At 27.5% G+C, this 13104-nt stretch overlaps 1 protein-coding gene across 1 annotated transcript; it reads right to left on the bottom strand.

Moving 5' to 3' along the window:
* Positions 1 to 6780: 6780 nt before the first annotated feature.
* Positions 6781 to 9789, bottom strand: LOC110647020 (uncharacterized). The gene is made up of 5 exons (XM_021800650.2): positions 8952 to 9789; positions 8505 to 8834; positions 8105 to 8411; positions 7599 to 7718; positions 6781 to 7484 (listed from the first exon to the last, which is right to left on the bottom strand). The coding sequence occupies exons 1-5, from the start codon at positions 9309 to 9311 to the stop codon at positions 7369 to 7371; spliced, it is 1233 nt and encodes a 410-aa protein (XP_021656342.2). The 5' UTR covers positions 9312 to 9789; the 3' UTR covers positions 6781 to 7368.
* Between the last annotated feature and the right edge of the window lie 3315 nt (positions 9790 to 13104).

Raw genomic sequence — 13104 nt, 5'->3', positions numbered from 1 at the left:
AATATATAATTCAATTTTTATACTTTAATTTGATTCAGCTCGATTCAGTTTAATTCAGTTCGATTTAAAATGAATGCTCATCCCTAAATAATTGGTAGAACATGTTCCGAGTACAATGCTCTTTTACTTGCAAACATACGAAACTAGCATAATAATTCATAATATTTTATTTTTTTATTTAATTTTTGATAACATTTTAAATAAGATAAATTATTACTATTAAATTAATTTTAAATTAAAATTACTCTCTTATTTAATTTAATTTGAATAAATTTTTATCAATTATAATAATAAATTTTTAATTAATTGATAGTATAATTAAGTAAAATATCTATTTAATTTTTTTATATATGTACTAATAGAAATTTTCATTATTATTTGTTTAAAATGTAATAAAAGTATTTTATTCAAAAAATAATTTAAATTTCATAAAATTTTTATATTAAATTAATATTTATTTTTTATAAATTAAAAAATACATTGAAAAATATGTAAATATAATATTTTTTATTAATATAACAAAAAATATTAAATTACTAATAATGAATTGAATTATTTAATTTTAATAATAAAAAATATATAATATTATTATTAATTAAAAATAGCATTCTATTATATTAATTTTTATCTAACTGTAAATTTCTTTTATTAATATGATATATTTTTTATAAAATAATTCTTTTATAAAAATAGTTGTCACTTAACATAAATTTATAATATAAGTTAAATACATTTTATAAAATTAAAATTTTAAAATATCTTTATTTTCTATTAATATAATAGATATTAAAAATATATATTATTTTTCAAAAAACAGATTTTATAATTTTCACATTGTAACTTCAGTTTTTTAAGTCATTTTTACTTGTAACTGAATTTTCGATGTAATTATATTTATAATTTATTTTTAAAATTTTACTTTTATATAAAAATATAATTAAGAAATAATTTATGTATAAAAATATAGATATTTAACTAAAATTTAAAAATAATTATATTAAAAATTAATGATGATAAAATATGAATAATCAAAATATTATTTATTATTGCATTAGATATATAACTATAATGAAATAAAATATTCAAAAGTTTAAAAAATATTAAATAAGAAATTTATTAAAAAAATTAATAATTAAATACACATTAATTAAATATATTTAAATTAAATAAATTTTAAAAATGATAACTAATAATTTTGAAAGGAATAATAAAAAATAACACAAATAAAAAAAATTGAGAGCATTTAGATAAAATGAAAATAATTATTGAGAAGAGTGTGTTTGATGTGTATTACATATATTACATATCTCACATGACATACTATATATATATATATATATGCAAACAAATGAAATTATTTAAATAAAAAAATAAATTATAATTAAATATTATTTAATTAAAAAATGATAATAAAAGCCCTTAAATTCAATTTTTTTAATAATAAAATATCTCCTATTTACTTATTCGTTTTAATTAAATAGTCATAAGTTATCCATAATAATAATAACAATAATAAAAATTAATTAATCTTAAAAAAGTAAAATAAAAAGAATATTAAATTATTAATATAAAAAATAATACATAATAATTATAAGTAAGTTAAATCTCTATATTTTATTTTTATAACTTTTTATATAGATTATATTTTTCATCTCTTAAATTTTTTTAAAAAAATTTATAATAAAAATAATAGAAAATATAACAATATAATAAAAATATTTATTAAAAATATGAAATAATTTAATGTTGATTAAATTATATGATAGTTGATCACAAGATCACAAATTAATAGTCAATTTTCTTCAAACTAATGGCTATCAATGACCTTTTATTATTATTATTATTATTATTATTATTATTATTATTATTATTATTATTATTATTATTATTATTAAGGGTAATATGTGACAAATAATATTTTTGTATAAATGAATTTATAAAAAATAATATAAATAATTTTTAAATATTACATTTGATCATAAAAGGTCTTAATTTTTAAAAATTAATTTAAAAAAAAATAATAATTTAAATAATAAATGTTAAGTAGAATTGTAAAATAAAAAATTAAATAATAATTAATATTTATAAAATAATATGAATAATTTTTAAATATTATATTTAATTACAAAATATCTTAATTTTTAAAAATTAAATTAAAAAAATAATTATTTAAATCATAACTGTCAAAATAATTTTATAAATAATAATGATAATTAAAGGAAAAATAAAAAAAATTAAATAATAATCAATATAAAATGAGAGTACTTATAATTTATTATGAAATCATAAATTAAAAGTTAATTTTTTTAAATAATTTTTTTATAAGTTAAAATAAATTGAATTATTTCATATTATATGTTTGGATGGATAGATTGAGGCCTTTGAATTTGGAATAAATGAAAGCAGAAACCTGCAAAAGTAATGAAACTTTTTTTTAAGAGCAAAGTAATCAAACTTTGTTGTTAAAAAAATAATAATAATAATTAGTATTACGGATATATTGTGATTTTTCCTTGCGTTGAGTAATAAAATATTTTTTTGACAATGAATTTATTATTATTATTATTATTATTATTATTTCAAGCCATGCTATGGTCTATAATATATAAAAAGAATTTTTCATATAAAAAGGTTTTAATTAATTATAATCTTATATGAAAAAAATAAAATTTTATGTTAATTTAAAAAATATATATACAATTTAAGTATTTACATTTTGGTAATTATATAAAAGTTATTATAAATTCAAATACTTTATTAAATAACTATCCAAACAATAAATTTCAAATTCAAATTTTAAAATTCATTTTATTTAAAAAAATATATAAATGTCAAAATTTAAATTTTAAATTTAAATACAAACATTGAAACACAACCTTAACATTTTTTAAATACGAGGACTAATAAAAAAAAATTAATTAAATTAAAAATTTAGTCCCCAACAGTAGTTAATGTTATTTATGAGGATGTGCTATACGTTGTAACCGTCACCGTTAATGTATTTGCACCATTCCCAAACAACCTCTGGCTTCGGGAGTTTGATTCCTCCCCTTCTCTACACGTTGCAGTGAATCCTTTCCACGAGGCTCTAGGTTTTAGTTTGTGCATTGGGCTTTGTTTTGATTGGAAATCTTGTACCAACAGAATTGTCCTTTGTCTATTGGGCCTAAAGAAGATCTTTGTTAAATGTGTCTCAATTCAATGCACATGCACCTAACCTGACCCAATGTTCACTCCGTGAAATAAAAAAAATAAATTATTATTTAATTTTCATATTTTAAAAAAATATTATTTAATATTTATATTTTATTTTTATTAATATTTTTATTGATCAATATTAATCAATTTACTATTTAGTTCATCTATTTTAATAATTTTTTACATCTTAAAAAAAATATATTAATTTATCTCTATCAATTATTTAATTTTATAAAATTAAATAATTGATAGAGATAAATTAATATATTTCCCTTATTTCTTTTTTTTCTTCTTTTATTTATTTATTTATATTTCTTTTTCATTATACTTACACTCGTCGATTAAAATAGTGCAAGCTGTATATACAAATAGATAATTAGCTTCCTTAAATTTTTAAATAATCAAGGAGATTATTTTCAAGTAAAATATATATATATATATATATAAATAAATGATGTTCAAATAATTAAAAATAAAAAATATATATATAAATTCATATTCAGCCTCTTTATAGTAAAATTTTTATTTTTATTTAAGAATATTTTTTTTAAAATATATAAATTAACTAATTAATTTATTAAAATAAAAAAATTAAATATTTATTTTTTTCAAAATATGGGATTAATTAAATGAAAATTTTGATGAATGAATTAAATAATTTAATAAAAGTAAATACAGATACTAAGTAGTTAATTTTTTAAAATATAAAAATTAAATAATTAATTTTATTAATATATATATATATATATATATATATATATATATATATATATATATATATAATTCATGGATCGTTAAAAATACCCATCAAATGTATGAATTTAATCAACAAGGAAATTTATTTAATTTTAAAAATTTGATCAAATTGTATAGATTTCGAACATTGGCTAAGAAACTTAAGTCGTTCACACATTTGCAAAACAAAATAAAGAAATCCGTAATGGAACCGCAAACAAAAACATAATGCTTGCACGCCTGCATGTAGCTTAAATTATTTGGTTTTGGAATAATTTAATCATTTGATTTTGGTCTTTCTATCAATCAAACAACGTTATTGGTGGAATGATCAAAACTGGTACAGATAATTAAAATTAGTAATTAGAATATCCCACGTCAAGAAGTGGAATCCACTATACAAGTTTAAGCAAAAGCCAGCCTGCAATCTTGACAAAATTAATGAATAATATGTTGGCAATTAGCCTAATTGACATTATTTATCATGAAAGACTAAAAAACAAAACAGAATTATTCAATTATTATCAGCAATTTGGAGCTCATCTTTTAAATTTTCTTTGGATGGTTTCTTAACTTAACTAACCATGAAAGGACCCACAAATTATTTAAGGAAATTAACTCTATAAAAATTTATTAATTAGTAGAATAACACCAATATGCTTAAGGTAATGATAAATTATTGCCTCTCTAAAATTGCCTTCTCTTCCCCCATCTAACTCATAATTTCTCCTCTCCTCTTTTGATTTCCTCCTTTAGATCTCTTCATTGAGTGGCCGTAAGATTTTTTATTTATTTATTTATTATTTCTTCTAATAAATTCCTAGATATGTATTTGTTTGTATGATGTGCGAGTTTATTTACTTAGATTTGTGTCCATTAAAAAAGTTCTCTCTCTAATATCGGGTCTTGTTCTCTCCATGACTTTTTTTTTTCCTTTTCCTTAATGGAATTTTTACTTATTTCTTACAATATTTGAAAATTTTTTCAATAGTTTTGAAATATAGCATGAATGATAACTCCTTTCAATTAGAAACTTTGAATCTTTAAATATGGATAGTAATCTTCCATCAACGAAGAGTATAATAGTGCAGCTTGTTCTTTCATTGACATTTACTAGTTTAGACTCTTTTACAAGCTATAAAAATAGTAAGTTTTCAAAAGAATAATATTGCAAAAAGTTTTTTATCATAAAAAATAAAAAAAAATTAGCTACTACTCATAAAATTATTATCTTGTTGGAATCCCGTAATGATTTGATATAAAGAATTAAAAGAGAATATAACATAACAGGAAGTCAAGTTAAATTGGCTAAAGCCATTTTAGTAGAGGTAATTCCAAACTCAATAACAAAACGTGTTGATTGTCGTCAACACTTTTCAGATCAGATAAATTTTATACACTTGTCTAAATCTCTCTAAACAGAAGTTGTCAATTTTTATATATATGTATTTTTAAGAACTTTATATGATTATGATTATTAATGAATCCTAAATTTTTTTTAAAAAAAATACAAATTATAGTGAAAATGTTCAAGAAAGTAAAAATAAATAACAATGTTTCTTAGGGGAATGATTTAATAATGTAAAACCAGAATAGGGATATGGCCATACGCAACAGTGCCGTGTTGTGAGATTGGCAACAAAGCCGTACGCTAACAAAAATCTTATATTATTTATATGAAGGTTTCAGACTACACATATCCATCTAACTATTAAAATTAACCTAATTCATTAAGATCATCTACAATTGGCACTGCTTCTGTTTTTCTTTATGTTTCTATCTCCTGATTCAATTGTTCAGTTTGGTTGGTTGGTTGAGCACCCGTTGAATTTAAGATCCTTTTCCATGTACAAGACACAAGATTGATGTAAGCTGTAGGCCCTTTAGAATCATCAATTAGGTTTTACTTTCGGATATTTTATTATCTTCCGGGGCACATCAATCCAACTTTTTATGATGTCTCATTCATCAATATTTATTTACACATATGTAGTTGATTTCTCTTCCGAGTCAAATTCATTTTTGATACTAATTTGTTCATATTAAATAACGATATAGTCCTCAATCTTATTAAAAATAACAACTTAATCCCACATTTTTTCTTTTATGCTCATTTTTTTGACGCATGATTCAATTGACAAGTGTTCAAATAATGATACGCAAGAACAAAAGCTCAAAAAAAATATCTGGATACACTGCTTTGAATGGCAGCTGCCGAAGTCAAATCAGAAACGCATTACCGACAAACGAGTACACATCAACCGACGTGTTAAAAACCCAAATACCAAAACTGGCTTTGCTTACTCCTCCCCAAACTCGCCAATCGCCTTTAATGCGCCCCACGTGATTCCATGATTTCAACACTAAAATTTCTCTCTTGCAAAGCGCATAGCCGCACAGGGCGGAGAATGTGGTGTGGCGTTTCACGGCCACCAACATGCTAAGTCAGTGCAAGTCCACTAAGGGAATGCGACGTCTACTTATGTAATAGCTTTGGGCGGTAATGGGGGAGATGCTGTATTAATTAAAGAAATAAAAATATGAAAAGAACGGTGGCTTTTCACAGATAGAGTATATAGACACCAACAGCCAATACACTACAACTAGAAATTTCCCTTGCTAGAGATGCATGCACACGCGTAGGCCCCATTCGGCTTGACCCGGTTAGACGTCTCGCTAGCGGAGACTTGCATCCTAAGCTATGACTGTCGACCTTTCTCATCCTTCATTAATCAGTCTATTTACCATAATACACACGCTTTTAATTACTGTTTAACGCCAGATTCAGAAAGCTATATGCAAGAGAGACTAATTCCAATTGCAGGGAGCCAAAAAAAACACACTAAATCGGGAAAAAGTAATCCATTTTCATTGTTATTTAGTTAATGGGCATTTGGACTTCGGATGGAGATGGACAGAAATACAGTTAGCAAAAGCATTTGATGCCAGCAACAGCATTTACAAAAGAATTAACAGGCTAGTAATATCTCTGCAATTCCTTCCACTCGCCACTGCTATCAATATCATGTGAGACTCCTTGAATAGCCAGCCAACTCACAATTATTTGCTTAAAATCGGTCAGAATCGCCGTCCACCCCCACTTTCTCGTCCCTAGAGCCCAACAAAAGCTGCCTGCCTGCCTGCACCCTTCATCATTTCATTTTAAACATCACTTCTATCAACACACAAAATTATTTTTCCCTACTTCTAAAAAAAAAAAATAAAAAAAAAACATTTTTTCCTTCTCCACTTCCTTATCCACTGTTTCTTTTATACTAACACTAATTTCCTCCAATATAGCAACCTAACATTTGCCCCTTCTTATTATTTTCTTCTATCCTTTAAAATTTTTCTCACTTACCTAACCTCTAAAATGAACCCAAAAAGAGAAGACCAAGAACGTTCATTGTGAGCCCCAAAACAAAATGATTGGGGTCAGTAAGTCCATTCATGTGGTAACCTCACATCGCCATTCATTTCTGGTTGTGGCCTGAGACTCCGCTTCTGATGGGAGACAAGATGATTGCTGTTATTAAGCCTTAATGCAACATCTGCAAATCATCAAACGAAAAGACGCTTAAGAGCCAACGTCCATCTCTCTCTTAATTAAGACCTCAACAAGTTCAAGGCAAGTCAAATCCCCAGTACAAGGCCCAAATACTCACCACTGTCTGAGGTGAAAGTTCCATTAAAACGAGGTTGAAGCTGGGGTTGAGCACCCATGTCATCCAAGTTTAGGTTCAGGGCCTGCACTACTCTTGCTGGTAGCAGAACTGTAGAACAAGCTGAAAAGAAATCCATAAAACCAAAATCAATATCAACATTCCAATGAATCAGAATCAGAACAGAAGTAAAAACAATTTCCAGATTGACTTGTATTAAGGAATCCGATGGCCTCCTATTATGACCCAGATCCATTAACAGATCAGATAAAATAATGGAAACGAAAATTCCATTCCCCACCCACCAATCGATCGGAAGGTGAAATCACAACTACACGAACCACCACAAATAAACTATAGCGAACAATCCAATTTCAAATTCAAGAAATGCTCAAACAACAAAGGCGCACACGAACAAAGAAAAAAAATTAGTTGATACAGTAAAAAATAATAAATAAAAAATGAGCAATTAGACTGTACAACAAACTAAAAGGAAGGAGGGGGTAGACCTGACTTCTTGCGAGTTTCAGCAGTGGTACTAGCTCGGCGAGGTAAGAACACCCCAGTGCCAGCACATTCCCTTTTGCCCCCAGGATTGCCGAGGAACACAGCCCGCATGCCAGACCCGCCTTGGTGGTGTTGCAGAGGAGGCCAAGCAGACGGAGGCAAACCCAAAGGTCTACCAGGATTTCTGGCTCCGTTGTGGACCACTGACTGGGTTTGTTGCTTTTGGAAAAATCCAGCACCCTTAGGCTGCCCTCCCCAAAGTCCAGAGCTCTGTTGTTTCATCAGTTGCTGCTGTCTCAGCTGCTGAAACTGCAGATTAACAACCAAGACATCACTAAAATAATCATCAAAATTAACTCGTAATGTATTAGCAAAAATAGAAAATGCTTCAAAAGGCCTTACTTGAGCTGCTTGCAATTTCTGGTAAGTAAGAGACGGCATCGGGTAGAGACCCGCATCAGGTTTTGAGTTTTCCACGGGTACAGAGACAGGAGAGGGTTTTCGTGGTGGACCCAAAATTCCACTGTTGTGGCCGTTAAGGCCGTACCCTTCTTGATTAATTCTCATCCTCGCTACTTCGCCAGCAGCCGCATACAGCAGATCCCATGTGGCCGGCGTTGAGGAGCCCCTGGAGAAATCATTTGGACGGCCACGGCATGACGCTTGCCTACACCCACAACCACTTCCAAGCCCACATAGCGTTGATTGTGGTGAACCTGATACCACCCAGGCCTGCAAAATAAAAGAAATCCAAGAAAGGAAAAAACCCCCAATCAGCACTTGGATAAAAAATAACAGTTCAAAATAAAAATATTAAAGAAATATCAAACCGAGACCATTGCGCAGTACCTTGGTTTTTTCATTCCCAAAAGTCACATCGTTTCCCCTAAAATCGTCTTCAAGCGTGGAGCGAGCCATTTGGCAAGTTAAGCCAGCGATGTAGTCTTCCTCGTCACTCTCTTCTGTAGAACCGACCACCGACTCAACCGGAGAACTGAGATCCGAAGACACCCCGAAGGACCCAACCCCATAAGGAAAATCAAGTGGGAAGAAAGGCTTGGAATAGTCAGTTTCAGAGGAAAACACATCTTTAGCGTTCTTGAGGCTACATTTGTTGGTGGTAGTAATCTTCTTATCCATGAAAATATCGTCGTCAGTGAGGAACTGAGGAGGCAACCAGAACTCGCCGTCATCTAAACTATCTGCCATATTTAAACTCTAGCAATGACAGAGAGAGGGCAACAAAAGGATAGACGAGGGAGAGGATGGAGTAAATGAGAGTTTGCTGCTCGGCTAAGATATAATGATAGCAACCCCAGTTGGATTTTTGCTGGATTTGCAGCTTTAGGGTCCCAGAGAACGCTATGAAAGAAAAAAGAGAGAGATATTTATAAAGAGAAAGCAGTGCTTATTAACCAGAAAAAGCCTCAAGCCTCAGGGGCCCTTCCCTTTCTATAGAGAGCAAAAGCACGGAATTAAGCGAAAGAAGGGAGAAGAGAGTGCGATTAGAGCCTGCGCCATGTATATTTGTAGTAGCCTAGTAGGGCAGAAAGCCAGAAAAGCAAGGAGAGGTTATGCTCTGGAGAGCGGACCCTTGCACCCAAAAAGACAACCAATTCCCAATTCTCGATTATGGGGAGTGGAATCACGCGCGAGCCCTGCAGCACTGCAGCCGCACCCACTGTGTGGGGGCCATGGCCCTTGCAAGAGTTGATGCCAGGTAAGTATAGAGAAGAGGCCCACTTGATCATGTGACAGAGAGCAGGTGCATTTTGAAAATTTGAAAGTTGGAAATTCTGAGATTTTAGTGGGACCCGACGGGGTAAGTTGAAGGACGTGGGGACGTGGATGAGAGTGTAAACTGTGGAATGGTGGTGGCCAGTCAAACGTAACGGACATTTGTCCTTTTGTTTGGCCTCGGCTCTCCACTATGCTATGCCTCACCAAAGGGCTATCCATTGTAGGACTCATTTGCCCCTTATTGTCCCTGTTGCAATATTTTGCAGTGAACCTACGTTACAAAAAAGTAGTTTTTATATAAAATTCTCAGAAATTGGCTATGCTGACGACGTCTATTTTCAGTTAAAACAATAAAGGCTGTATAGAAATCGCCTGCCGCAGTGCCAAGATCTTTTTGCAGTCGACGTGTCTAAATCAAAACATCTTCTTTCACATTTTTACCATGGGCCTTCGCCATGCATGCCCTATCCGTGAAACATGGTTTCACTTTCTTTTTCTTTTGGAATTTCTTTTTTTAAGGTTTTTTGGAATTTAAGTCGAATTTTATTTTTATAATTTCATTTTAATTTTTCTCACACCAAAATTTCAAATCAATTTTCTGTCAACAAAGTCAACATCGAATTTGATCACCCTCCTCCTACCTAAATCCTAAACTTGCCATCACCATAGCCTCTCTTTGTTATCATCGTAAAGTGATATACATCATGATGATGAAGGTGTTAACCTTGCTCGAGTTGTTCCTTATCATGGTCCAATTACTCATTTCAGATTCGAGTTAGGCACGTTACTTTGCTTTGCTTGAAGACTCCTAAGCTTGCCTTTGCTTGTAGGCTGTGTAGCTTAGTTGTTGTTGATTGTTAATGTCTTGTTATTTAGGGTCTATTTATTTTAATTGTTAAATATAATCAATAGCTATTAGTTAGTAGCTGTTATTGTTAATTAATAGTTGATACTGATAGCTGATGATAGCTATTTTATATTAATTATTTAATAAAATTATATTTAACTGTTCTGTTAATATGTGAAATGACTAATAAAGTTATATATCATATAATTTATTTTATTATTTAAATAAATATAAAATTATAAATTTATTATATTACATTATTTATTTTATTATTAACTTAAATATATAATTATTAATCTTTTATATTATATTATTTATTTTATTAGTGAAATAAGAAAATAATTATTTTTTAAAATAATTAAATAATTTTAAAAATATAGATAAAATAATAAAATAATTATTATTGTTAATAGAAAAATTTATAATTAATTTTAGGTTTTTGGATATAAATAAATATTTTATATTTTATGTTATTAATAAAAAATATTTTAACAAAGTTGAAATAGGTTAATTAAAATGTTAAAATTATAAATAAAAAAATAAAAATATTAATAATATTAATTTTCAAGTTAAATAAAAAATAATAATATGGTCAAAATAAAAAATCAAATCAAATCAACTATCAGCTAATGAGAAACAACTCTAAAAATAGAGCTGATACAAACTGCAGCTGATGGGTATTATATCAGTTGCCCATCAGCTATCAGCTTTATTTTTTTAGGGGGTATTTGGTTTACATGTTGGGTTCAGCTGATAGTTGATAGACACCCAAACAGGTAAATTGTGGTGTTTGACAAGCTTAAAAAAATAGAGCTGATAGCTGATGGGCAACTGATATGATACCCATCAGCTGCAGTTTGTATCAGCTCTATTTTTAGAGCTGTTTCTCATCAGCTGATAGCTGATCTGGTTTTATTTTTTATTTTGACCATATTATCCTTTTTTATTTAACTTGAAAATTAATATTATTAATTTTTTTATTTTTTATTTATAATTTTAATATTTTAATTAATGTATTTCAACTTTGTTAAAATATTTTTTATTAATAACATAAAATATAAAATATTTATTTATATTCAAAAACTTAAAATTAATTATAAATTTTTCTATTAACAATAATAATTATTTTATTATTTTATCTATATTTTTAAAATTATTTAATTATCTTAAAAAATAATTATTTTCTTATTTCAATAATAAAATAAATGATATAATATAAAAGATTAATAATTATATATTTATTTAAATAATATAATATATTAATTTAATAATTATATATTTAATTTAATAATAAAATAAATAATATAATGTAATAAATTTATAATTTTATATTTATTTAAATAATAAAATAAATTATATGATATATACTCTTATTAGTCATTTCACATATTAACAGCAACAGCTAAATATAATTTTACCAAACACTTAATATAAAACAGCTATCAGCTATCAGTTATCAGCTATCAGCTAACAGTAACAGCTATCAGCTAACCGCTATTAGTTGTATTCAACAGTTAATCCAAACAGGCCCTTAAGCTTGCCAAACACTATAATTTGCCTGTTAGGGTGTCTATCAGCTATCAGCTGCACTCAACAAGTAAACCAAACACCCCCTTAGTCTAGCCCAGCTCATGTTTGAAATTAAAGTTTAATTGTTATATATAATTTAAATTTTATTTTTTAAGACTCTATTCGATAATAATTTTTAAATTAGTATTTAATATTATAATTTGAGTCAAAATATTACCTCTGTTGTTTATATTATTCGTAATATTATTTATATTAATATTTAGAGGTTGAGGTAATGATTCATTAAGAAGTTATTCATTCTAACATTTATAGGTTAAGAGATTATTTTAATAAGAGTTAATAAGATGATACAACTAACTTTACATTCAATAGCTAATTCAATACTTATTTTTACTAACACTTCTGCTTTAAATTATTATATAAATAGCTGACAACTAAAATTAATATCTAATAGCTAACAGCTGCTAAAATAATTAATATTATCGAATAAGATATTAAAAAATGACAAGTGTCACCTCTTTGAATTATCCTAATTTTTGACAGTCAAGGTTCTCGTTTACTATATTTATATCAACCTGTTAATTCCTATTTACTTAGAGTAAAATTGGCATCATTGACCAGTAGACCAACTTGATACCCAAGTTATTTCCTATTTAGTATACCTAGTTATTTACTATTTAGCATTCTTAGTCACTTCCCATTTGGTATTCTTAATTTATTTCAATTTAGATATTTTAACCTATATAAAAGCGTGTTATGTTACACTAAAAAGGACTTTCGATTGATTAATAACAAAGGGTTGTTAGCATTACTTTCAACTTTGCATTAAAAAGAACTATCGATTGATTAATAAAAAGTGCCACCAACATTACTTTTAACTCTTAT

This window comes from Hevea brasiliensis, chromosome 3 (genome assembly GCF_030052815.1).
Source record: "Hevea brasiliensis isolate MT/VB/25A 57/8 chromosome 3, ASM3005281v1, whole genome shotgun sequence".
NCBI lineage: Eukaryota > Viridiplantae > Streptophyta > Magnoliopsida > Malpighiales > Euphorbiaceae > Hevea > Hevea brasiliensis.
The sequence above is the reverse complement of the archived record's forward strand: the minus strand, read 5'-3'. Positions and strand labels throughout refer to the sequence as shown.

Excerpts from the sequence above, each read along its gene's own strand:
- LOC110647020 (XM_021800650.2), bottom strand. The coding sequence starts at position 9,311 with ATGGCAGATAGTTTAGATGACGGCGAGTTCTGGTTGCCTCCTCAGTTC. Across the intron at positions 7,719-8,104 it reads TGAAACTCGCAAGAAGTCAG|CTTGTTCTACAGTTCTGCTA; the intron begins GTCTACCCCCTC and ends ATTTCTTTTCAG. Across the intron at positions 7,485-7,598 it reads AACTTTCACCTCAGACAGTG|ATGTTGCATTAAGGCTTAAT; the intron begins GTGAGTATTTGG and ends GATGATTTGCAG.